Source organism: Natator depressus, chromosome 1 (genome assembly GCF_965152275.1).
Source record: "Natator depressus isolate rNatDep1 chromosome 1, rNatDep2.hap1, whole genome shotgun sequence".
In the NCBI taxonomy this organism is placed as follows: domain Eukaryota; kingdom Metazoa; phylum Chordata; order Testudines; family Cheloniidae; genus Natator; species Natator depressus.
This window is the reverse complement of record NC_134234.1, coordinates 22,950,880-22,977,655: the sequence shown is the minus strand read 5'-3', so window position 1 is coordinate 22,977,655 and position 26,776 is coordinate 22,950,880. Positions and strand designations below refer to the sequence as shown.

The window sequence follows — 26,776 nt, the reverse complement described above, 5'->3', positions numbered from 1 at the left end:
GCGGCCCAGCAAAAATAAAATTTGATTCTTGATCAAAAGATGGGCTATCAAACAGTTTGTGCTGTTGTGCTTTTAATGACAAGCTGGGTAGCCGGGAGTAACTCTGTTGTCTTCCTGTAAACTGTGAACAGAGGGTGGTTTTGTTCTGAAACAGTACTGTACAGTCTGTGTAATTTAGCCACAAATGTCACTCTGAAGCCACACCCTTCCTCTCCCTGCCCTCCTTTCTCTCCTCTGCTGTCTCCATAGCACTGAAGTTCTTTTGACAGCACGGCCCTTTGAGGAACATTTGGGTTTTAAATACCTCTTGGTGACTCGGAGAACCTGCGTCGTTTCATATGCCCTGCAAAGGATTGCACAGCAAAGTGCATTTTTAGGGGGAAATATTCTGCATGATTCCTTGTAATAATATAGTTTTAAAAAATAAATCATTTTGATTAGCTAATGCTCTAATTATAGTTGTTAGCTATGAAGGTTTTAGTGCTTTCCTGAAAGTTCAATAGTGAAGATTCAAGTTTTCCTATAAAGTGTCTTATTTTTCCATCCTCCAAATATATCACAAGGCTAAAAACATAGGCTTTACTATAAAGACTTGTATTACAAGAATATCAGCATCTAATAAAGGAGTGACATAATAATAATAATTATTATATATATCACTTTCTATTTTCACCTTCACTGCACCCCAAGTGATGGTGGATGAGGAGTATGACCCCTATATCGCAGGTGGGGAAACTGAGGCAGACATTATGTGACTGGCCCAAGGTCACTGTAGGCATGTCTATATTGGATCTGAGAGTGATTCTCCTAGCCTGGCTCTGCAGACTCGTGCTAACAGGCCTTGTACTATTGCTCTGAAAATAACTGTACAGACAGTACAGCATGGGCTGGCGCTCAGGCTCTGAAGCCTGTGGGGAGCCTCAACATCAAAGCAAGATCTGCAGGGCTATTTTTAAGGTGCAAGCACAAGCCCGGCTACCACATGTCTGTGGACCCTGGCTGGGAGGTTCACTCCTGGGTGCGGTGTAGACATACTCAGAAGGTACTGTATGAGGAAGGCCTTGAGGAAGTGAGGCCTTGAGTAAGATTAGGGACAGGATTCATTTGTGTGTGTGATGCCATGCAGAAATGTAAGGCCACCCTACTCCCTTAAGCGGATTACCCAGCTCGCTGCTCTGTGTGTGAGAAAGCAGGTTGAATGGGATTGCTGTTCCCTCTGCCTCCACTGGACAGAGGTTGGGGCATGGGTGGCACATAACAGAGGCGTGGGGAGTCTAAGCCTCGCCAAACCTTGTGCTGCGACGGGCAGTGGCGGATTACTGCACAGGCACATGGGGCCCATGCCCAGGGGCCCCAGCCAATTTGGGGCTGGGGGGGAAAGGGATCTGGGGTCATAGCTCCGGCCAGGGCCGAGCTCTCATCCCCGCCCCCTCCCAGAGCTCTGCCCAAGCTATCAGCCCCACCCCAGCCAGTCTCTTGGCCGGGGCCATGGTGGGGGGCCTGAGTGCAGAGAGCAGGGTGTGGCCTTGGCAGGAAGAGGCTGGGCCTCAGTCAGAAGAGACAGGGCAAGGGATTAACCTCCCCAAGGGGAAGCTTCACCCACCACCCAGGGGTACGGTGAGACTTAATTTCCCTCCTGAGCCCCAAACTCATTGGCCAGCTGTGCTGAGCCAGTGTGCAGTGAAGAAGGTGAAGTAATCTGTGCTGACCATCCTAGCTGACAGATTGCTTCCCCATCCCCACCCCTCTGCCCTGAAGCACAGGGGAACAAGAGAAGGACCTGTGGTGTGCTGCCCCTTACACGTGACGAGATGTAAAGTCTCAGGCCCGGTCTACCCTTAAAAATTAGATTGACTTAGTCACCTCGCTCAGGGCTATGGAAAATGTTCTGCCCTGAGTGTAGTAGTTAGGTCGATCTTACCTCTGGTATAGATGCCGCTAGGTCGACAGAAGAATTGTTCTGTTGCCTTAGCTACCACCTCGCAGTGAGGTGGGTTAACTGCATCTAGAGAAAAAAAAACACCTTCCATCAATTTAGGAAGCATCGACACTACGATGCTACAGCTGATGTGCTGCTGTAGTGTAAGCATATCCTCAATCTGGTCCTAAAGAATTAGGGAAAAGAACCTAAAGTAACCCCTCCCCCTGGATAGTTCTACCTGTGAGCACTCTGAGACAAGGACTGTTACACTATTCACAGCCAATTGTTGGCTTTTCACCAACCAAGGTTAGAACTGGGAGCTCCTGACCTTAAGTCCCATGGTCACGCTGCTAGACCACACTGCCTCCACCTTTGAGCAGTTTGATTTAAAGTCTACACAACAAACACTGAGATTAAACCATGTCTTTGGCTTGTCCTCAATTCTGTTCCCAAAGCCCTTGTTATCTCAGGGAAAGCAGCAGTATCTTTCCTCATGCAGGATTTTGTGCAGTTGTTGCTGTTGGAGGAATTCCCTTCCTATAACTCATTTTTTAAAACCTACATTATTTTGCCACTGTGGTAAGAACATCTGCTGTCATGCACTGGTGTCCCATTGCAAAGAGTCTCTGTTGAACTTAGGCAAGGAACTGTTATGGATTCCAGCCTGTGGCTTCTGCAGAAAAGGGGAAACCATAATGCCCTGATTGCAGTTGATTTCTTATTTTACAAAGGATACGTTTTCTCTACTGATATACTGCGAGCTGCAGTCTAATTTCAGTTTTTACTTTGATAAAGGTTGTTTTCCCAAGTCATATTTACACAGTCATTCTTCCAACAAGAAAAATTCCTATTTTATTATTTAAAGTGATGAGATTCACATGAGAAACGTTCATTTTTTGCTGTTGTTCTTATTCCGATCTGATTATAATTGTGTGGTAGTAAAAATTACTTTGTCCTGTGGAGGAACTTGTGGAGCAAAGGGGTTGGATTGAGGGAATATTTGGCTCAATGCAGCATGCCAGTACTTCTCGGTTGAAATCACTGGGAGCGGGATCCTCAAAATTTGATGGGAGCAGGGGAATTAAGGTTTAACTCTTGAAAAGAATTTGGGTTTCTACCACTTGCAGTATGGTTATGCTGAACTGTGCAAGCAAACTGAAATGGTATCTGAGAAGAATGAGACTTTCCAGGATCACAGGCAAGTTTAAGTCTTGCCTGGTCTCCTAGATACTATTGTCATGGTTACAGGACTAGCTGCTCCTATGTCCTTTTTCTGGTCTTTCTGACTCTACCCCATCAAGTGTAATCTATCCTGGGGTGGAAGTTTGCAGTTCTCCCACTCCTAGAACAAGACTTGGGCTACAGATACCCTGTGTATCAGCTGTGCTTACCCAGTGGATCTGACTGGGTTTAGGCACCTGTGGTTCTTCCCTGCACAAATATGTGGCCAGTGGTGAAGACAGTGACCAGGCAGCCATATTAACCCAAAATATTGTTCCTTTAGCAGTAGAACCAAGACTTCTGGAGAAAAAAGTTTTTAAACCACAAATAGTCTACGTGCATGTCTATCACACCTACAGTCTTTCCATCCCCTGATGGCACCTACATAAGAACAGCCATACTGGGTCAGATCAAAGGTCCATCTAGCCCAGTATCCTGTCTTCACGCAATGGCCAATGCCAGGTGCCCCAGAGGGAATGAACAGAACAGATAATCATCAAGTGATTTATGCCCTGTCGCCCATTTCCAGCTTCTGGAAAACAGAGTCTAGGGACACCATTCCTGCCCATCCTGGCTAATAGCCATTGATGGACCTGTCCTCCATGAATTTACCTAGTTCTTTTTTGAACCCTGTTATAGTCTTGGCCTTCACAACGTCCTCTGGCAAAGAGTTCCACAGTTTGACTGTGTGTTGTGTGAAGAAATACTTCCTCTTCTTTGTTTTAAACCGGCTGCCTATTCATTTAATTTGTTCTTGTGTTATGAGAAGCAGAAAACAACACTTCCTTATCTACTTTGTCTACACCAGTCATGATTTTATAGACCTCAATCATATTTCCCCTTAGACGTTTCTTTTCCAAGCTGAAAAGTCCCAGTCTTATTAATCTTTCCTTATACAGAAGCCATTCCATACACCTAATCATTTTTGTTGCCCTTTTCTGAACCTTTTGCAATTCCAATATATCTTTTTTGAGATGGGGCGACCACATCTGCATGCAGTATTCAAGATGTGTACATACCATGGATTTATATAGAGGCAACATGATATTTTCTGTCCTATTATCTATCCCTTTCTTAATGATTCCCAGCATTCTGTTCACTTTTTTGACTGCCGCTGCACATTGAGTGGATGTTTTCAGAGAACTATCCACAATGACTCCAAGATCTCTTTCTTGAGTGGTAACAGCTAATTTAGACCCCATCATTTTATATGTATAGGATTATGCTTTCCATTACTTTGCATTTATCAACATAAAATTTCATCTGCCATTTTGTTGCCCAGTCACCCAGTTTTGAGAGATCCTTTTGTAGCTCTTTGTAGTCTGCCTGTGTCTTAACTATCTTTAGTAATTATGTATCATCTGCAAATGTTGCCACCTCATTGTTTACCCCTTTTTCCAGATCATTTATGAATATGTTGAATAGGAGTGGTCCCAGAACAGACCCCTGGGGGACGCCACTATTTACCTCTCTCCATTCTGAAAACTGACCATTTATTCCTACCCTTGTTTCCTATCTTTTAACCAGTTACCAATCCATGAGAGCACCTTCCCTCTTACCCCATGACAGCTTACTTTGCGTAAGAGCCTTTGGTGAGGGGCCTTGTCAAAGGCTTTCTGAAAATCTAAGTACACTATATCCACTGGATCCCCTTGGTCCACATGCTTGTTGACCCCCTCAAAGAATTCTAGTAGATTGGTGAGGCATGACTTCCCTTTACTAAAACCATGTTGACTCTTCCTCAACAAATTATGTTCATCTATATGTCTGACAATATTGTTCTTTATTATAGTTTCAACCAGTTTGCCCGGTACTGAAGTCAGGCTTACAGGCCTGTAATTGCTGGGATCGCCTCTGGAGCCCTTTTTAAAAATTGGTGTCACATTAGCTGTCCTCCAGTCATCTGATACAGAAGCTGATTTAAATGATAGGTTACAGACTACAGTTAGTAGTTCTGCAATTTCACATTTGAGTTCCTTCAGCACTCTTGAGTGAATACCATCTGGTCCTGGTGACTTATTGCTGTTTAATTCATCAATTTGTTCCAAAACCTCCTCTAATGATACCTCAGTCTGGGACAGTTCCTCAGATCTGTCACCTAAAAAGAATGGCTTAGGTTTGGGAATCTCCCTCACATCCTCAGCCATGAAGGCCAATGCAAAGAATTCATTTAGTTTCTCCACAATGGCCTTATCGTCCTTGAGTGCTCCTTTAGCACCTCGATTGTCCAATGGCCGTACTGGTTGTTTAACAGGCTTCCTGCTTCTGATGTACTTAAAAAAAATATTTCTCTTATTTTTTGAGTCTTTGGCTAACTGTTCCTCAAATTCTTTTCTGGCTTTCCTAATTGTATTTTTACATGTCATTTGCCAGTGTTTCTATTTTCCTCACTAGGATTTAACTTCTACTTTTTAAAGGATGCCTTTTTGCCTCTCACTCCTTCTTTTACTTTGTTGTTTAGCCACGGTGGCTCTTTTTTGGTTCTCTTACTATGTTTTTTAATTTGGGGTATACATTTAAGTTGAGCCTCTATTATGGTCTTTAAAAAGTTTCCATGCAGCTTGCAGGGATTTCACTTTTGGCCCTGTACCCTTTAATTTCTGTTTAACTAACCTCCTCATTTTTGTGTAGTTCCCCTTTCTGAAATTAAGTGCTACAAGGTTGGGCCACTGTGGTGTTTTTCCTGCCACAGGGATATTAAATTTAATTATATTATGGTCACTATTACCAAGCGGCTCAGCTATTTTCACCTCTTGGACCAGATTCTGTGCTCCACTTAGGACTAAATCAAGAATTGCCTCTCCTCTGGTGGGTTCCAGGACCAGCTGCTCCAAGAAGCAGTCATTTAAGGTGTTAAGAAACTTTATCTCTGTATCCCATCCTGAGGTGACGTGTACCCAGTCAATATGAGGATAATTGAAATCCCCCATTATTATTATTGAGTTTTTTATTTTAATAGCCTCTCTAATCTCCCTGAGTAGTTCACAGTCCCTATCACCAGGCTGGTCAGGTGGTCGGTAATATATCCCTACTGCTATATTCTTCTTATTAGAGCATGGAATTTCTGTCCATAGAGATTCTATGGTACAATTTGATTCATTTACGATTTTTACTTCATTTGATTCTACGCTTTCTTTCACATATAATGCCGCTCCCCCACCAGCACGACCTATTCTGTCCTTATGATATATTTTGTACCCTGGTATTACTATATCCATTGATTATCCTCATTCCACCAAGTTTCTGTGATGCCTATTATATCAATATCCTCATTTAATATGAGGCACTCTAGTTCACCCATTTTGTTATTTAGACTTCTAGCATTGGTATATAAGCACTTAAAAAACTTGTCTCCTTTTAGCTGTGTGCCATTACATGATGTAATTGAATGGGACTCTTTTTTATTTGACTGTTTCTGATCAGACCCTGCCTGCATTTTATCATTTTCCATCCTCTTGTCCTCACTAGGACATAGAGATTCTCTATTAATAGATCCTCCCCTAAAGGATGTCCAAACCATGTGCTCCTCCGCGCCTGTAGGCTTTCCCCCAGCACTTAGTTTAAAAACTTCAGACACTCCCAACCATGTCCTGTCCAAATCTGGTTCTCCTGAATAACTACTGCCTCTCTTGGGAAAGGGTCACTTTAATCTTCCCAGGATTTGTTGTTGTTGTTCTGTGTACTCTGGTTTCTGCCTGTCTTGGTCAAAATCAGTTTTGTAGGATAGCTGGAGAAGAGGCAAAATCATCAAAGCTTGTCTCTCAATAACTCTTTAAGTGTTTGCTGAGAGGTGGCTATCTTGAACCATTATTTTCCTTCCTGTCTCTTTCCGCGCGGACAGCCCTCTATTGAGATAACCCATACTCGCATAGTCACACAGTAAATAACCCAAGAACCAGGCCAACATACAGAATTCATAAATTATTATAGGGCAGCTCCAAATCTATCACAGCTATGATAATGAGCACTTCAGAAATCTACCTACGTGGGCAAAACCAACCACGTTATAGCCCTGTTACAAAACTGCTCGGCCACCCTGGTCATTACAGGATGGTAATATGGTTCTCTAACAGGGCTTTTACATGGCGGGCTGTAAGGCAGTCATGGTTCTCTCCCCATCTGTTAGGGAGGGAGACCACGCCCCCTCGCTGCGATGCTCCTAGAGCGACTCCGTTCAGGGGGAATTAGCTAACAGTTAATAGGCCCTAGCCTTCACTCCAGGCTGGGTATCAGTTGGGTCTGGTAGCCCCGACACTCAGCCAGCGCGGGGGCAGCACACAGTTAATGGGTCTAGCCCGCAGTCAGGCCGGGTGGCGGCAAGTCTATAGCCCAGAGCCTTCAATCAGGATGAGGCCGTACTCAAGTAAAGGCTGTAGCTTGCAGTCAGGCAGCACCGTAGTAAGTCCGTCTGCCCGGGGCCCTCAATCAGGGTGGAGCAGCAATCCGGTAAGGGGCTCTGACCTGTGGTCAGGCAGAGCAGTAAGTAGTCTGTCTGCCCCGGGCCCTCACTCAGGGCGGAGCAGCAATCAGGTAAGGAGGCTCTGGCCTGCTGTCAGGCGGAGCGGCTCATCAGTCTAGGGGGAGATTGTCTCTCTGATGGGAGAGCCAGATAAACCACCTGGCGTCCTAGCTCGGATGGGCACCAGACCAATGCAGGCCTCTTGATCTAAAGGTCGGGAGGCTGCCAGACGCAGGCTCACCCATTCCATTGTGTCCCACCCCAGGGCCCTAATAGGGGCAGAGTGATCCGCCAGGGGTCAGTGGGGAAATCCAGCCATAACACACTGGTCGGCTTGTAGTCAGTCACACAGCCGAACCCTATTCAGCTTCCCTGGGCTCCTTCCTACACTCCCAGTCCAGGGGTGCCTGGGTTCTGGGGTTGTCATTCATTTCACTAGGGTAAACGGCAAGTGGCAGCCCCAACAGCTCCTCGGCGCTCCTGGTGTCTGGTAATTCCTCCGGGTCTCTGGCGCTGTAGTTGCCTCTGTCGGCTCCAAGCTCCAGCAGTGAGGGGAAGACATCCTGCTCCTCTGGCAGCTCTTCACCTACTGAGCTGGAGGGCTTTTATAGTTCCACTTCCTGTCCCACCCCTCCGCTTCTGGCAGGGCAGCCACGGATATCCCAGTTCTGCCCACAGGGGGCAGTCGCAGTTCTCTTCCTGTCTGTCCGGGAGGGAAACCACACCTCCTCACTACGCGGGGTCACATTAGGGTGACCAGATAGGAAGAGTGAAAAATCGGGAAGGGAGTGAGATAATAGTTCCTTATATAAGACAAAGCCCCTAATATCGTGACGATCCCGATAATATTGGGATATCTGGTCACCCTAAGTTGGAGAGTCAGGCTGAAAGGGGATGTAGAGGGGATTACTATCCAGCTCACCCCCAATGCCTCCCCAGTGCCCCCTTTACTTCAGCACCTCCAGTGTGCCAACAAATCTGCAAAATCGAACCGGGAACATAGCTCTGACCACCCAACCCCACCCCTAGCAGCATGACAGCAGATACAGTAGACTGAAATCCAGATGCACCCAGCACCCTCTGAACAAGCAGACCACTTACCATCCCTCAGCTTCCCCCAAAGACTGGGGAGAGACAGATCATCAAGGCCAGGGCCTCTACACACTGCTGACGGTCTGGCCAACCTGAGGGGGAGGAAAAGGAAGATTCGTGACAACATGTTTGCACAACTCATAGCTGAGTCACAGAGGAAAACCAGGCTGGCTGAGAGGTGGAGACTGCACAAGAGGACTCAGCGGGAGAGGCAGATGCAGCTGTCCTGGAAATTGTGGTAGTGGCCAAGGACAATATTGCAGTGACCAGGGAAAACATGGCAGTGGCTAAGGCCAGCATCATCATGGCAAAGGAGAGCATGGAAAATGACAGAGAGATGCAGGACACTATCCTGACCCAGAATGCCCTCCTGCAAAACATGCTTCTGTTAGACCAGCAGGTCCTGCAGTCCTGTACTTTGGGATCCAGCCATGTCCTTCAGCCCCTGGGCAATGTTGGCTACTGGGACCAGTGGCAACCCCTAACCGCCACATCCCCACAGCAGCGCTCCCAGCAGCTCCCATTCACCTCTCCGATACAACCTCTGGAGTCCGAGAACACTTGCACCTGGGAGTCCGGCTCTTTTGAGCCTTCCAATGCCCCAACCAATTTTGAGCCACGGCACCCAACCCCAGAACCCATGTGGACATGAGAGCCAGAGGCAAGGTGTATACTAGCCTGACGACTTTACGCCCACCCCCCGCCCACCACCACCACCACCAAAAACGTTGTATTTGGAATGTTCTTACTGTTGCACTTTGAGTTCTGTTTGCACTGTTGCATTCATTAAAAGGATTATGTATAATTGGTTATTTTGCAGGCTGGTTAGTTAAATGTATTTCGAAATACAAAGAGATTATTTTTCCAGAGGTTTCATTAAAACTTTAAAAACCATTCACCGTACATCCATTATGAGTCATCATTGCAGTTAACACAGAAAATCCTTTAAATAGGGATGAAATAATGCATGGGTTTTGCAAAAGCACACAGGGAATGCTAAACTTAAACCACACACACACAATACCCCAGTGTTCACAATGTCTGTATCCCAATACAACCCCTACGGGCTAACATGTTCAGCCATGAGACTCAAAATATGAACAATAGACATCCCTTATAGCATTCCCCCGGCTGTTTGTGTTTCTCTATGGGACGTCTCCACACTTCAGCCTCCCACCCGTCTGCAAGGCTTTCCCCGTGCTCTCACAAGTATTACACAAAACACAACATGCAATTGTAATGATTGGAATACTTTTTTCCTGCTGCTTCAAAGCAATTCCATAAACAGCGCCATCTGCCTTTCAAACAGCCAAATGCACACTCCACTACCATTCTGCAACTACGGCGGCAATAGTCGATATGTTCCTGCCTTCTATCCAAGTGGCCTGAGTACGGCTTTGTTAGCCAGGACATTAGGGGATACGCCGGGTCTCCCAAAATAACCAGACCACCCTCCACCGCGTTAATATCCACAGTGATCCTAAGGGCAAACAATCCTTTCTCCATTAATTTAAATAGTACTGAGTTCCAGAAGATCCTAGCATTGTGGACCCTTCCAGACCAGTCTGCATTAATGTATGTCCGTAAACTTGCTGTGGTGGTCCACCAGTCCTTGCAGCACCATGGAGAAATAGCCCTTTCTATTTATAAATTCTGCGCCCTGATGCGGGGCACGGAGGGAGGAGGGGGTTTGAAGAAAATGATAGGTGCATCATTCATCAGTTGCACCTATACAGTTTAGGAACCCCATACATGCAAGGCTATCAATAATTTTCTGAGCATTACCTCAGTTTCATGGCCCAGTTAGACAGCACATAGCAGACCTGCTTGAGAATGGCCCCCACAATTGATCCCCCCATGCCAAATTGGTTAGCTACAGACCGGCAACATTCTGGAGTAGCCAGCTTCCAGATAGCAATGGTGACTCATGTCATGCTGTCTGGAGTGGTTCACAACCATGAATGCCAATGTCAGGGCAGACTCTCAAGAAGCAGGGCAGAGACCTGAAACTGGTTTTGTGTTCTATAATGATATTTTACCAATCCTATAACAAGCGTGAAGTCCTCAAGCACTATAACAGTCTTACCATGGAGTCTCAGATAGTTTCCTTGGGCATTCCAGTCTATCTTACCACGCAGACAAGTTGGACTTAATGATAGTTGGTTGCTATACACCAAAGATCACAAAAGATTCAGGTGGCTTCCAGTCTCAAGAGACCAGTCACTTACCCCAGGTCAATTTGTACATTAAATCTCTCACCAAAGATAACGCTTGTAGCCCATCCTGTAATAAATGAACTAAAGATTATTAACTAAGAAAAGAAATGAGGGAGTTATTACAAGTTTAAAGCAGGAAAACATATATACACAAATGAGTTTCTGTCTATGGCTTGAAAAGGTGACTGAGTTGTTGTAATTTGTCCTGGAGGCCTTGGGGGAAGAGGTGGAGTGGGGGCAGGCCTGAGGCGGAGAGGGGGGTCGAGCACCGCCCAGGCAAATGACAAATGACTGACTGAGCACATTTTGAAAATGGTATAAACCAGCCCAGAAAGAAAGCATGGTGCAGAGACAGCAGAATCATTGGATTTTTTTTAAATTTAAACCCACCCGGCTTCCCGCAGTTCATAGTGAAAATAATCCCAGCATGCACTCTGCTCAGAGGTGAATCAAAGGACCATGAGATACCTGCGAAGAACATTATGCCCTCACTCACAATACACTGCCTCTGTGCGTTCACACGATGTGAATTGGAAGTGAAACAGGCATTCCATGTGCATGCTATCGGTGTCACTCCCATATAGGGTTGCCAACTTTCTAATAGCACAAAACCAAACACCCCTGGCCCGCCCATGCCCAGCCCCTTCCCAGAGGCCCCGCCCCCTGCTCGCTTCATCCCCCCTCCCTCCATCACTCGCTCTCCCCCACCCTCACTTTCACTAGGCTGGGGCAGGGGGTTGGGGTGCGGAGGGGAGTAAGGGCTCCAGCTGGGAGTGCGGGCTCTGGGCGGGGCCAGAAATGAGGAATTCAGAGTGTGGGACAGGGCTCCAGGCTGGGGCAGGGGGTTGGGGTATGGGGGCAAGTTGTGAGGGCTCTGGGGTGGGGCTGAGGATGAGGGGTTTGGGGTACAGGAGGGAGGTCCAGGCTGGGGCAGGGGGTTGGGGTGCAGCGGGTGAGGGCTCCGGCAGGGGGTATGGGCTCTGGGGTGGGGTCAGGGATGAGAGGTTTGGGGTGCAGGAGGGGGCTCCAGGCTGGGGCAGGGCAGTGGGGTGTGAAGGAGGTGAGGGCTCCAGCTTGGGGTGTGGGCTCTGGGTTGGGGCCGGAGATGAAGGGTTTGGGGTGCAGGAGGAGGCTCAGGGCTGGGGCAGGGGGTTGGGATGTAGGAGGGGGTGCAGGGTCCCAGCAGCATTTACCGCAGCGTCTAGGAAGTGGCCACCAGGTCCCTGCGGCCCCTAGATGCATGGGAAGCCAGGTAGGCTCCGCGGCACCACACGTTGCCCTTGTGCCCACAGGCACCGCCCCCGCAGCTCCTATTGGTTGCGGTTCTTGGCCAATGGGAGCTGCAGACCCGGCACTCGGGCAGGGCCTAGGGTCGCAAGAATCTGAGGGCTGCTTCCAGGAGCCGCATGGAGCAAAGGCAGGTGGGAAGCCTGCCTCAGCCCCAGGCCCCCTCTGCATCACTGACTGGACTTTTAACATCCCGGTCAGCAGTGCTGACTGGAGCTGCCATGGTCTGTTTTTGACCAGGCGTTCTGGTCGAAAACTGGATACCTGGCAACCCTACTCCCACACCGTGCATTACTTAACATGCATCCAAAAGCTTCGGATTTACCCCTTTGTGTAGACACACCCTAGGTGCCCCAGAGCAGGAAGCTGGGTTAACCAGGAGGGAGACAAGGAAAGTAAGAGTCAACATCCTTTCTCTCTCACATTGTAATTTAAATTCATAGGGTCTTTTTCAAGGCAACTCAATCTCTTCAAGAGTTTTTCTAGCTAAGGGAAGTCTGTGCTGTGTCTTAGGTTCAGGAACCTTCCACATGCTCCCTCAAAGTCAAGCTGGCCTACGTGGATGGCTGGTACATAGTGTATAATGTACTGCAGCTATTGGTTTCCCCCTCTCTGCTTTTCTTCATCCTCCTCTCTCACCCGCTAGTCTCTCTGGAGCACCATGTGGACCCCGTGACATTTGAGATCACAAGTAACTGCCTAACACAGGGGTGAAATCCCAGCCCCATCGAAATCAATGGCAAAACTCCTGTTGACTTGAAGAAGGCCAGGATTTCACCCCAGATGTCAGCTTTGAAATTAGACCAGTTGTTTTGAAATTAGGCCAGTGGAATTCCCTATGCAGTTTCTGAGTAGGTAGGCTCAAAGGAGGAGCTTGAGGAGATCAAGTGAGGGTTGATCAGGGATAGGGGATGCAAGGGAATGCGTTTGCAGGCTAAGGGAAAGGTGCCAGCTGAGAAAGGAAGGTGGATATGTATCAGGGTGGAAGGGGATGCAGTCAAGGAGGCAGGACAAGTGGGATATGAGGTGTGTAGTAGGAGAGATTTCTCTGTGACTGGAATGAAAGCAGGAGGGCTTTGGACAGGGAGAAGAGGGGTAGGGAAGCCACAGAAGGGAGCAGAGCTCTTGTCAGATGGCATCAGATTTGTTAGTAAAGAATTTGGGCAGAGACAGGAAGGAGGAGTAGTGGGAGCAGGGCTGATAGAGAAACTGAAAATAAAAAAGAGATGCCAGGGGTTGAGGTGCAGGAGCCTTTCAGGAAGGAGAATCAGAGCTGTTAATTTAGCCCTGGTGTACGTTTGTGCATCTCGATATAAGGAGGAGTTACAGTGGGATAAGCACCAAGGAGGGGGAAGAAATATCTAGGTTGGTGCCCAGGTGCATAACAAGCAGTAATGGGATGAAAGGGAAAGGGAAAAGATAAGTTGATTATCATGAAAATCTTTCTATGGGTGAGATCTGTTAGGCGGTGGAAAAGTCTCCCAAAGGAAGTGGTGGGTGCACCAGGGTTTGGGGAGGCTTTTTTAAATAGACCAGACAAAATGTTAGAAAAGAAAGTGGAGGGAGCGATTTTGCGCCAGCCGGGGGCTAGTAGCTAGGCCCTAGTAGGTCTTTTCCTGCTATAATTCTATGAGTGGGATGAACAGAAGGTCATGTTTTATCCTTAATGCTGTAATTCCAAACATTTCATGTCTTATGCCTGATAAGCAGAGCCCTGAGGGTAAACTGCTAAGCGTACGATACAGCAAGCCAAGCACGTCTTAGGCACGTGACATTTGAAAATGTAGCCGTTAATGTTTGTGTGATAAGTGCAATTTAAAATAGAGATAGGGACATTTTAATAAATGTATCCACCTTGCCAGGACAGGATGTGCCAGATTAGACTTCATTTAGCTGAAGGCAAATTGCCCTTATACTGTACAAATATTTTTCTTTCCTTTTTTTGTTCTCTGTGTCACACTTTGTCCAAGTTCTTCCTTTATCCTCGGGGCTGCCTGCGGTGCATTTGAAAAGTGTAGGTGTGGTCTCAGTGAAGTTTTCTCAGCGTGAGAAGGAAACACAATCAGGCTAGGATTTAATTGAACTTCCCCAGGCAAACTTGATCTCTCCTTAACCTTTGCATGAGCCTGTAAAATGAAATAAAAGGTGTGCTGACAGTTATAATAGATGAAGTCCAGTTTTGATACTGCTGCTTAAGACAGGCCATAGGTAGCACTGTCTGCCTCCCTTGGCAATGCTTAATGCTGGTAAACTGGTACACTTTTCCCCTCTCTAATTCTCAATTGCCAGGTGTCCATCATGCTGTGAGGGCTGGGATTGGGGGTCTCACCGCAGAACAGGATGAGGAATGAACTCAGCCTTCTATCCCTGAGCTTGAACCTGTGGCTCATTCTGCTCGTCAAGCGTGGGCAGGGTATAATGAGTCTAGTCTTGACCTGCAAACTGACTGGATGGTGGATCGGATCCCTCAGCGTCTCTGGTCTTGCCAGAAGCATGGCTCTGATCCATCCACACCTATGTATTTACGTCATACAACAGACTGCCACTATCGGCCTAATTTTTCACATGTCAGCACTGGTGAACCAGTGGGAGCTGCGGTTGCTCCAAATATGTAAAAATCAAGGCCCTAAATCTTCAGAATTGCACAGATTTTTACCACACATTGACTTTAATAGGAGCTCTGTGGCTCAATCCTCATGCAGCCCTCTAAAATGCAAGGGTCATTCCCAGGGTTATACTTAAAAATATGACAATTGCTGAAAATTAAGGCTGAATAAAGCCTTCAATTGAGTCTTGAAACCCCAGAGGGGCCTGTACTGTTGAATATCATAATGTGAAGCATTCCATTGGGATTGGCAAAGGATACATGAGAGCACTTGGGTTAAAGCTTTTCTGCTTAAAAGCAGAGCCTGCCCGTGAGAGTGATTAGGCTCAAATAAGTGCAACTAATTGTGATCAGACCCAGCCGTATTGCTCATTACCTCTCCTTAATCAGAATTTAGAATGGAATTAGAGATGGAATTAGAGCATACAGTCCATCCCTCTGCTGCTTCACAAGCATTCTGTGTGATGTTTGCCACCCTCGGCCCCTGCCACTCGCCCCTCCATTTCTGAAAAGGGGAAAAGGCTCATTTATTTATGTACTATACTAGGGTGATTTAAAAAAAAAATCTGATAATTATGTGGCAAACTATCAATTGGATCAAAAAGTTATGACAGAGGCCCCGATCCTGCCATGGGTTCTCCCCTCCACAGAACCCCAAAGTGGTGAATGAGGGGCTCCAGGGATGTGCAAGGAGTCTGCCCATGCCAAAGAAGTTGCAGGATCGAGGTCTCCATCAGAAATACTTGTGCACTAATTAGTATTGAGAATCTGGTTTTTTTTAATTGTCTTTACTTATTCATAAACAGTATTTTAAATGCTCTTTGCTGCATATCTACTTTCAGTCCCTCAGGATCCTGGATGTTTAAACATGTGGGGCTCTTTATCGTGAACTTTTGAAACTGCATCTTCTGGGTCTGATATTAAATTCTAGTTTTCCCATCTGAAGTATGTGATGACAGCTTTAGAAATGTTTACATGACGAGTGAAGGCAGCCCTGTTCCCTCTCCCACAAATGGATTATTTCAGGATAAAGCTTATCATATATAGACAGTAGGGTTTTGTCCTATAAATCTCTGAATAGAATATAATAAGAATCACTCTTACTTTGGACTGTATTATTTGTTTTTCATTAGTACCCGCACACTATTATTTCCCTGAATAAAATAAATAAATCTGACTATTGACAAAAAGTCTTCCATCTACATGTAAACAAACTTCTAAAAATCACTGAGTTACCATGTTGATTTTGTCCAGTTTGATGATTGATTACACAATATTTAGACAAATATGTGCATATTAAAACATAATGACTCCAAAAACAATATCCCAGAGGCATGTTACAAACTCTAGCTTTCCAAAAAGAGCCAAACAGTTTTTAAGTTTATTTCAGAGCATCTAATCCTGTTACCACAGTGATTACAAAAGAATAATCATAATAATAAGGGGGTGTGGCTGACTGAAAAGGCTCTGGAGACCCAAGCTGCATAATGTGTCAGTTTCATGTTTGATTTTGGAAGCCTAAAGGCCCAGAGCCTTGGCTGTGCTGTAGCTGCTCTGCACTGCATCACCAGCACAAAATGGCTCCAAATTCCCTGAAGGGGAATCCACCAGTCCCATAAAGCTAGGAAAAGGGATGAAGTAGTTCACCACTATGCAATGGCCAGGATAGGAGGTGTGGCTTGGGCATCACTGTTGCCCTGCTGAGCCCCAGCTGCTATATGGGTGCCTTTGCAGTTATGGGCAGCCAGCAATATACTGTAGGGAACCCGGCTTGGTGCACAGTCAGCCCAGAATCAGAGAAACAAAAGTCGCTTAAAGCCACCTTTGTAGCCCATTTCTGAGCTCCACTGTGTAGTCCTCAGATGTAGCCAGGGATCTGGCCCATAATTTTTTAAGTAACAGCTTTGCACAGATTCCTTACCTCCTCTGTCCTGCTGAAGTCAAAACAGCCTTTGACTTAATTGGGCCAGGATTTCAACATTCTGTCTTTAATGGTGAATGTAGAAATTTGCCTCTTGTATGTCAGCAGTTTGATCTGTAGAATCAATCTTCTTTTATGGACAGTAGCACTGAATTGTGGTGTATTTCAATCTGCCCTTAGCCAAAATTGTTTAGGTGTATTCATTTATTTTCAGAAATGCATATTGCTCTGCTGATAGCTGATACTTTCAATTAGTTTTCGTCTACTATAAGGCCCTTATTGCAGTCATACCTGAGCACCATCCCTGTATTCAAAATAGAAAAATAGAACACTGATTCTTCACATTATGCTTATGGCAGACACATTGAGAAGTTAGATACAAGCATAAAATACTCTGCTGGAAGGTTGCAACGTAACACTACTTTAATTCTTAGACTCCAGAACAATATCCCCAAGAACCACAAAACAGAGAAGAACAAAGCAGGCTGCTCCTTAAAAAAAATAGAGAGGCACAACTCTCCCCACCTTACTCTAGGCTGGCTGGCTACAAGATTACTCTGTTTGCATGTTTCCGTACAGAACCCCCTGCTTGCCTGCACACAGGTCAGAGAAAACCCCTGAGAAGTTAAAGACACATAGCACAATTTTAAGACTTTTTAATACACCATAATTCTCTGCCTTGTTCGTCATTTAGGTCCCAGTTCTACAATTCACTGTATGCAGAAAGAGCAGTGCCTTTGTGTGCAGCCCCATTGACTTAAATAGGACTACGCACATGGTGAAATTTAATGGTCTGTGATATACAAGAGGTCAGTCTGGATGACCCAATGATTCCTTAAACTCTAAGTCTGTGAATGTGCACAAGTGTTTGCAGGATCAGGGGCCTTGCATGACCATTTTGATCTGGTAGTGGTCAGCACTCACTCTGCACATGGGTGAGTGGCTACCTAGAGACTCAGGCACGTTATCTCAGTTTCTTTCCTCTACTGCAGTAGGATAAGATGCTCCATTAATTGTTCATGTGTGAAGCACTTTGCTTTCTTCATGTTCTAATAGCTAGACAGTAAGGTCCTCGACTCAGGGACCGTATCCCTCTGAGAAGCACCACGTAGGCCTATTGCTGAAATCGAAATGTTTAATACTATAGAAATAGAGTCCTCTCACTTGATCATGTTTTTTTCCCCTCTGAGGTGAGAATAGCCCCTTTTACCCCCTTCCTCTAATACAACAGTCCCTGCTTTGGCTTCTGCGTTTCCCACTGGCTGGAGTCTCACAAACACCCGTGAGACAGGGCAGTGCTCTTATTCCAATTTTACAGATGGGAAGCCAAGACACAGAGCGCCTAAGTAACCTGCCCAAGGAAGTCTGTGCTGGAGCAGGGACTCGAACCCAGCTCCCTCACGTCCTAGGCCAATGACCTAACTGGTATTGTTGTTAGTAGGTTGTCTTTGGAAAACCAGCATCTCATTAAATGAAAGCAGAAAAAGAACATTCTTATTTGCAAACATCTGCTATGCTTTTTCCAGGACTCCCACAAGAAGTGAACCACTCAAACATTATTTTTAGAAAAATCAGCAATAAACCAATGTTGTTTCCTCTGCCGGGCGTGGAGTGTGTCCTGTCTTCTTGGGTTTGGTCTACTGGACAGGAAGCTCTTCAAGGTCTGGACTGTCTTCCTTTCAGGTCTTGTACAGTGCCAAGAACATTGTCCAGGCTTAACAGATATTAAGTGATAACAGTATGTTTTGGATGGTTCATGTGTTAAGTAACCAAATGCAGGCAAAAAAGTTTAGCTTCACAGTTTATTCGGACAGCACTTCTATGAACGGAAGCAGAAAGAAAGTGTAAGTACAAAGGGACAGACTGCCTCAGACATGGGGATGAAAAATGCTCTTGTAAGGCAGATTAGCTTTATTATCCCCATTTCACAGATCATGGAACAGAGAAGCCTGTGTTGGTGACAAAAATGGAGGATAGGTCTCCTGTCTCCCGGGCCTGAGACTAACCATCTTCTGAGAGAAGATTTGGGAAAGAAGAAAGAGTAAACTCTCGTGGTCCTCCATACAGGTCATGTGAATTAGGCAGGCTGAATGGATGAGAGGCATGTTAGAATCAAATATGCATTCATCATCCCTGAGCAGACTAGAGTGAAACCCGTGATGAGGAAGCAGCTGAATATGATACCAGTGCCAACTGCCCTGCTCCAAGCGTAGATTGGATCACTCTGTGCGGTATATTGGAGAAAGGCATGTGACCTTACCTCCCAAGAAGCTAGCTCCTTCCTTAGGTTATTGTTTAGCTGGGAGAATGGCAGAGTTTGTGCATCTTGACCAGACTCAGTTAATTTTACTGCAGTTAATTTTTAATCAGCCTTGTTTCCTATTATTATGTTTACCCATCTCTCCTTCTCCCCCGTTTGGCTTCTACCTAGCCACTTATATATTCACTTCTTTTATTTTTTGAGTGGGGAGAAGGGACCACACATTGCATTGTAGTGAACTATGCTTGGAATGCCAGACTAATAGTAAAAAATGAGTCTGTCAGAAGAATTGCACGTGCACTGTACTGAGGTCCCCTGAGCGGTTTGAGCAATGTCCTTGACCTTTTGTTAACTAATTTCATTTTCATTAAGTGCCAAGTAGGCTAGCACGAATATAGTTATCTTTTAATTTCCAGGAAGCAAAGTATCTAAGCCTAAACCAAAGAAGAATAGAGGGCACACCAGAAGCAGGAGTCTGTTGTTCACACTACATGCTTTCTTCTAAGTGAACTTTATCTTTCGGTAACTCAGATACTTCTTGTGTACTGCTTGGTGTCATTAATTAGATATGAGGATTTCCCAGTACATTAGCAAGTAACTGTGTCTCTCTCTGTGTCACATCTACTCTGAAAAGTGACTGTGAAAATGACACGGCCTCATCTCCACTCCCTGGTGCGGTCCCTGCATAGCCAGTGCAGCTCAGAATGTGAGCTGGATGCTATTCCCGCTTGTGCAGTCATCAACAGAATTGTTTGCTGGGTTCCACTGACCGAGCTAGTCAGTTACACCTGTGCGAACCCAGAGGACACTTCATACTACGTTTGTGGCAAGTTATCATGCAAATTAGATGCATCACTAAATTTGGCTCTTGGTCTGTAAAGGCACATATAATGTCTAGGGATGGACATTTTAAAGAGGTTAAATAGCTGATTAGATCCTATGGGATTTTCAAGGATATATGCTTTATTATTTAAAAAAATTATAAATGATTTAATCCATGTAAAGTGTGCCCAGAAATTAACACAATGGTGTCTCTATTAAATACATGAAATAATACATTATTACTACCCTTTACATTTTTTTTTTTTGAGTTGATACGCTTTTTAGTTATGTTGCTAATTTGTACTTTTAAGATCTGGTCAACTACTCCCTTTTTCATGCAGAATCATGTGAAGACCATCCTAAAGAATATGCTTTTGATTACTGTATGTCTCTATAATTGAGATTAGCATCTGTTAATTCTTTTGAGATAGGCCAGAGAAGGAGATCTGCATGATATGAGGGAGTTTGCTGATGTGATTGCAGAGCCATTGGCCATTATCTTTAAAATCTTGTGGCGATCAGGGGAGGTACTGGACAATTGGAAAAAGGCAAATATAGTGCCCATCTTTAAAAAAGGGAAGAAGGAGAACCCGGGGAACTACAGACCGGTCAGTCTCACCTCATTCCCCGGAAAAATCATGGAGCAGGTCCTCAAGGAATCCATTTTGAAGCACTTGGATGAGAGGAAGGTGATCAGGAACAGTCAACGTGGATTCACCAAGGGCAAGTCATGCCTGACCAAACTGATTGCCTTCTATGATGAGATAATTGGCTCTGTGGATATGGTGAAAGCAGTGGACATGATATACCTTGATTTAGCAAAGCTTTTGATACAGTTTCCCACAGTATTCTTGCCAGCAAGTTAAAGAAATATGGATTGGATGAATGGGCTATAAGGTGGATTAGAAAGCTGGCTAGATCATTGGGCTCAATGGGTAGTGATCAATGGATCCACGTCTAGTTGGCAGCTGGTATCAAGCGGAGTGCCCCAGGGGTCGGTCCTGGGGCCAGTTTTGTTCAACATCTTCATTAATTATTTGGATGATGGGATGGATTGCACCCTCAGCAAGTTTGTGGATGACCCTAAGCCGGGGGGAGAGGTAGATACACTGGAGGGTAGGGATAGGGTCGAGAGTGACCTAGACAAATTGGAAGATTGGGCCAAAAGAAATCTGATGAGGTTCAACAAGGACAAGTGCAGAGTCCTGCACTTAGGACGGAAGAATCCCATGTACCGCTACAGGCTGGGGACCGACTGGCTAAGCGGCAGTTCTGCAGAAAAGGACTTGGGGATTACAGTGGACGAGAAGCTGGATATGAGTCAACAGTGTGCCCTTGTTGCCAAGAAGGCTAAAGGCATATTGGGCTGCATTAGCAGGAGCATTACCAGCAGATCAAGGAAAGTGATTATTCTCCTCTTTTTGGCACTGGTGAGGCCACACCTGGAGTATGCATCCAATTTTCCCCCACTACAGAAAGGATGTGGACAAATTGGAGAGAGTCCAGTGGAGGGCAACGAAAATGATTAGGAGGCTGGGGCACATGAGTGAGTGAGGGGGATTTGATAACAGCCTTCAACTACCTGAAGTGGGGTTCCAAAGAGGATGGAGCTCGGCTGTTCTCAGTGGTAGCAGATGATAGAACAAGGAGTAATGGTCTCAAGTTGCAGTGGGGGAGGTCTAGGTTGGATATTAGGAAACACTATTTCACTAGGAGCGTGGTGAAGCACTGGAATGGGTTACCTAGGGAGGTGGTGGAATCTCCATCCTTAGAGGTTTTTAAGGCCCAGCTTGACAAAGCCCTGGCTGGGATGATTTGGTTGGGGTTGGTCCTGCTTTGAGCAGGGGGTTGGACTAGATGACCTTCTGAGGTCTCTTCCAACTCTAATCTACTATGATTCTGTGATTCTATGTGTATGTGCTTAACTTGTTGTTGGTTAGTGGGGACTGTTTAAAAGCATTGTACTGTGTACATCGACTGGTAGATTCAATTTTATTACATTTCCAGTTTTCCTGTGTGCTCAGGTGCTGATTACCACAGAAATTATCACTATATTTTGTATTTCCTCTGTTTAAAAAACCATGGTCTTTTTTTTAATCAAGATTCTCAGCAGGAGTCTAGTGCACAGCAAAATTCCTTTTGTCGGCTACCAAAAGCAACTAATGGCTGTAAAAAGTTGTATACTCTTCTGTTTTAATTGTTCTCAAACGAATCATTGCTTTCCAGTTCGGTTTGCTCATGCAGCAGTGTTCTGGGCTTGGAAAGGGGATGGTTTTTCAAAGCCCTATAAAATATCTCCTTTGTAGCTGATGTTTTTATATTGGAAGACAAAACCATGAAATGATCTGTATTTGCCTGGACTGAAGAGCTTTTGTGGCTTAGAAATGCCGAGCTACTTCTCCAGTGGCTCCAGAGCTCCCTCATGATGCTATGCTGTTAATAATTGTAACTGTGTTACAGAATAATGCTTATCACTAGCATGTGTTCCCTGATTTAGAACAGATAGTAAGGCTTGGTCCACACTGCAAACTTATGTCGGTATAACTACTTCGCTCAGGGGTGTGGATTTTCCATGCCCCTGAGCAACGCAGTTGTATCAACCTAACCCCTGGTGCAACAGCGGTATGGGAGGGCTTCTCTCACCACCTTAGCTACCGCCTCTCAGGGATGTGGAGTACCTGTGCCGACAGGAGAAGCTTTCCCATCAACATAGATAGCGTCTGCACTAAGCACTACAGCGGTGCAGCTGCAGCATTATAAGGCCTGGTCTACACTACAGAGTTAGGTTGACGCAAGGTGGCTTATGTCGACCTAATTTGTCAGTGTCTATGCTAGAATGCTGCTTCTACCGAAGTAGGTCCCCTGCTACACCAACATAATAACTCCTTCTCTATAAGAGGTGTAGCACTTATGTCAATGTAGATAGGGCAACGCAGTGTCCATGTAGACACTGCATTATTTACATCACCTGTTGGTTGTCAACCCCAAGTGAGGCTGACAGCTGGAGCCCTCCCTCCCCTTCCCTGGTGCTGACAGCCTACACTGTCAGCCGGGCACCAGGTGAGCCCCGTGTCTGGCTGACAGCTCAGGCTGTCAGTGCTGGGGTGGCTGTCAGCAGCGGGGGGGCCCAGCTGTGGGCCCCACGTGGTGTTGACACCTGAGGCTGTCAGCCCCAGAGCTGCCAGGCTCCAGCTATCAATGTCCCTGATGAGGACGCACACCGCTGACAGAAGGAGCAAGTGTGGATGTGAACCACCACTTTAATTACTGTGGTGGCTGTACATCAACTTAACTTAAGTCGACTTAATTTTGTAGAGTAGACAAGCCCTAAGAGCGAGAGTTGTGAAATGGAAATTCTGCAAGGTGACGAGCTCCCTCCACTCCTGTTAGCTTCAGGCAATCTTGCAGGGTACAGCCCTTGACTTGGACTGGTTGTAAGAAATTAGAGGCAATATAAAAATTTGCTTTCTGATATATATAATAAAAAAATAAAAATACAATGGATACTTTGCCAAATATATATTATATACATTACACCCAGTCCAAATCAAGGGCTCTAATCTTCAAGATTTCCTGAAGCCAACAGGAGTGGAGGGAACTCATCACCTTGCAGGATTGGGCACCTACTTTCCATGTATAGAATGGATACATCAGGCTGCTGTTTTCTATGTTATCACTGGTAAAGTAGGGTTTCAAAAAAGGGACATCGTGACATAAGCCAGTCACAACATAAGTCAGTCACTCTGCATAACACTGCAGAGGCTATTCTAGAAATACCACTTTCAGAGGGCAGTACATCTGGGAGTGACAGCAAAAAAACACTAAGCAGCTGATAGGAGTGATGGTCTGGTAATGTTGATCTGATTTTCCAGTGAGTAGGCAGGTGGCTATCTTTGTCTTTGGAGGTACCTAGCATGAATGGTGTACATCATTACTACCGCAAATATCTGAATACTGAAATTTTACCCTGGGCATCAGAGCCATCGGAACTACGTACTGGGAGAGCTGCGTAGAATGCACATACATCCCTTGCCTCACTTAAAATGGATTTTGCTGGGAAAACAAGAGGTTTGTGTTTGCAAGCTAGATAACTGAATAAAACTGAATGTTAATGTGCCCACAAAACCCAGTGCAGGGTGGGTGAAACAGAAGCGCGCATGTCTTTCAATTTTCCCCTTGTGCAGACCTCTGGAAGTTTAGTCCATTATTATTATTATTATTTGTATTACAGAAGTACCTACAGTCCTAGATGCATTGGGAGCCTCACGGTGCTAGGCTCTGGACAAACACATAGGGAGATGCAGCTTCCCCCTAAGAGTTTACAGTCTAAATAGACAAAACAGACAAAGGGTTGGTGAGTAAACAGAGGCACAGGGAGGCGAAATGACTTGCAGAGTCTGGAATGGAACCCAGGTTTCTTTAGCCCCAGTCACTGAGTCACATTGCCTCCTGATGTGTTCTGTAGCCAAAACCACGCACTGGCTGCAATAAGCTCATTGCGAGAGGGTTTATTAAAGGCCTAAAAGCGGAATTACCAATCTCTGCTACATTTAAGGTTTTATTTTAAGGAAATGTCCATTAAGCCAAATCTGACTCTTGCCAGACTGAAATGGAAAAGTGGCAAAACAGGTCTCGATGGTTGAGACTTATGGGCCTAATCATGTAGCCTTTAAGCCCAACGGTTATAAGATCAGCCCTAACCTTGATATTAACAAGTATACAGGGGTAGTATTTCCACACCAATAAGTAATACATGTCTAATGATTGGGTTCAGTAAATCAGCTCCCACCTACTCTCCTCTCTTACCTTGTAGTTACTGATTTTATAGAATGGTTTGTTTTTGTTTCATTTCTTAGTGGGCTGTTTATCACCATTCATGACAAAGGCCATATTGCAACAATGCTAAACTCCTGGCCCGAAGAAGATATAAAGGTATGCTTGATTTCTTTTTATGGAGCTGAGAAAAGCTTGCAAATATTTTCCATTTCTCACAATAATCTAACAGAATTTGAAGCTTCCAAAAGGAAATGCAGCCTATCCCTCTGATCTCAAGTTTTGCATTGGAACAAACAAATCAAAGGAGAAGTATTTTGTTCTTCTGTAGGCTTTCTTTGCAATGATCTCAAAGTGGTTTCCATTCATTATTTAATTAAGATTCAAAGCACCCCTTTGAGTCTGATAAATGTGTTTTTGCCAAGGAGGAAACTGGCACAGAGACGTTAAGTGACTCACCCAAGGTCACAAAGGACATTTGTGGCAAAGCTGGGAATAGAACTCAGAAATCCTGAGTCCTAATCCTGGGGTTCAGTCACAAGCCTGCCTTTCTCAACTACAGGCAAATGCCCTGTTCATTGAGCTTTGTTCATCAACAGCTGTACAACTAAGAATTTTACACTGGCTGCTCTATTGAGCTTATATCTATACAATTCCTTTTGTTCCTTTGAAAACTTTGAAAACTTGGGTCAGATTTCTCCTCTCCAATCCATACAGACTGTGCATAGTGGGTGCAGCACCATCAGTCTGGCCTGGTGAATCTGTGATTCAAGAAATTGCCCACTATAATGGGCATACAGGATCGAAAGGAAAATTTGCTTGCTTTGCTGGACGAGACAGGATCTGAGACTCTGGAAGATGATTTGGTTGGTTATTAGCAAGACAAGGTGGGTGTGGTAATATCTTTTATTGGACCAACTTTTGTTAGCATGAGAGATAAGCTTTCGAGCTACACAGACCTCTTCTTTCGGGTCTGGGAAAGGTAGATACTCCAAGTGTCACAGCTAAATACAAGCTCAAACAGATAGTTTAGCACATAAAACTGTAATAAAGGGACCATATAAGGTGGATAGAAAGCTGGCTAGATTGTCAGGCTCAACGGGTAGTGATCAACAGCTCGATGTCTAGTTGGCAGCCGGTATCAAGCGGAGTGCCCCAGGGGTCGGTTCTGGGGCCGCTTTTGTTCAACATCTTTATTAATGATCTGGATGATGGGATGAATTGCACCCTCAGCAAGTTCACAGATGACACTAAGCTGCGGGGAGAGGTAGATATGCTGGAGGGTAGGGATAGGGTCCAGAGAGACCTAGACAAATTGGAGGATTGGGCCAAAAGAAATCTGATGAGGTTCAACAAGGACAAGTGCAGAGTCCTGCACTTAGGAAGGAAGAACCCCATGCACCGCTACAGGCTGGGGACCCACTGGCTAAGCAGCAAGAAGGCCAACGGCGTATTGGACTGCATTAGTAGGAGCATTGCCAGCAGATCGAGGGAAGTGATTATTCTCCTCTATTCGGCACTGGTGAGGCCACACCTGGAGTATTGCATCCAGTTTTGGTCCCCCAACTACAGAAGGGATGTGGAGAAATTGGAGAGAGTCCAGCAGAGGGCAACGAAAATGATTAGGGGGCTGGGGCACATGACTTATGAGGAGAGACAGGGAACTGGGCTTATTTAGTCTGCAGAAGAGAACAGTGAGGAGGGATTTGATAGCAGCCTTCAACTACCTGAAGCGGAGTTCCAAAGAGGATGGAGCTAGGCTGTCCTCAGTGGTGGCAGATGACAGAACAAGGAGCAATGGTCTCAAGTTGCAGTGGGGGAGGTTTAGGTTGGATATTATGAAACACTATTTCACTAGGAGGGTGGTGAAGCACTGGAATGGGTTACCTAGGGAGGTGGTGGAATCTCCATCCTTAGAGGTTTTTAAGGCCTGGCTTGACAAAGCCCTGGCTGGGATGATTTAGTTGGTGTTGGTCCTGCTTTGAGCAGGGGCTTGGACTAGATGATCTCCTGAGGTCTCTTCCAACCTTAATATTCTATGATTCTAAGTGGCCGATTAAAACCCCTGCAGTCATAGGAAAAAAAGGGGAGGGTTAGTGGGTTACACATTGTTGTAATAAGCCATAAATCCAGTGTCTCTGTTCAGTCCATGATTTTTATTGTCTAGCAAAGTTATGAATTTAAGCTCCAGACTCACCT

The 26,776-nt window shown here is 45.4% G+C and overlaps 1 protein-coding gene and 1 long non-coding RNA gene across 4 annotated transcripts in view; one reads left to right on the top strand and one right to left on the bottom strand.

Moving 5' to 3' along the window:
* Positions 1-26,776, top strand: part of ME3 (malic enzyme 3) — a 182,887-nt gene that overhangs the window by 96,730 nt on the left and 59,381 nt on the right. For all 3 annotated transcript variants that reach the window (XM_074956276.1, XM_074956294.1, XM_074956286.1), the window contains exon 4: positions 24,661-24,736. In XM_074956276.1, the coding sequence (XP_074812377.1) occupies positions 24,661-24,736 (76 nt within the window). The remainder of the gene's footprint in view (positions 1-24,660; positions 24,737-26,776) is intronic.
* LOC141981467 (uncharacterized) lies at positions 232-8,771 on the bottom strand. Its single transcript, XR_012637789.1, has 3 exons — positions 8,703-8,771; positions 1,922-2,005; positions 232-343 (listed from the first exon to the last, which is right to left on the bottom strand). It is a non-coding gene; the product is annotated as an uncharacterized LOC141981467 (long non-coding RNA).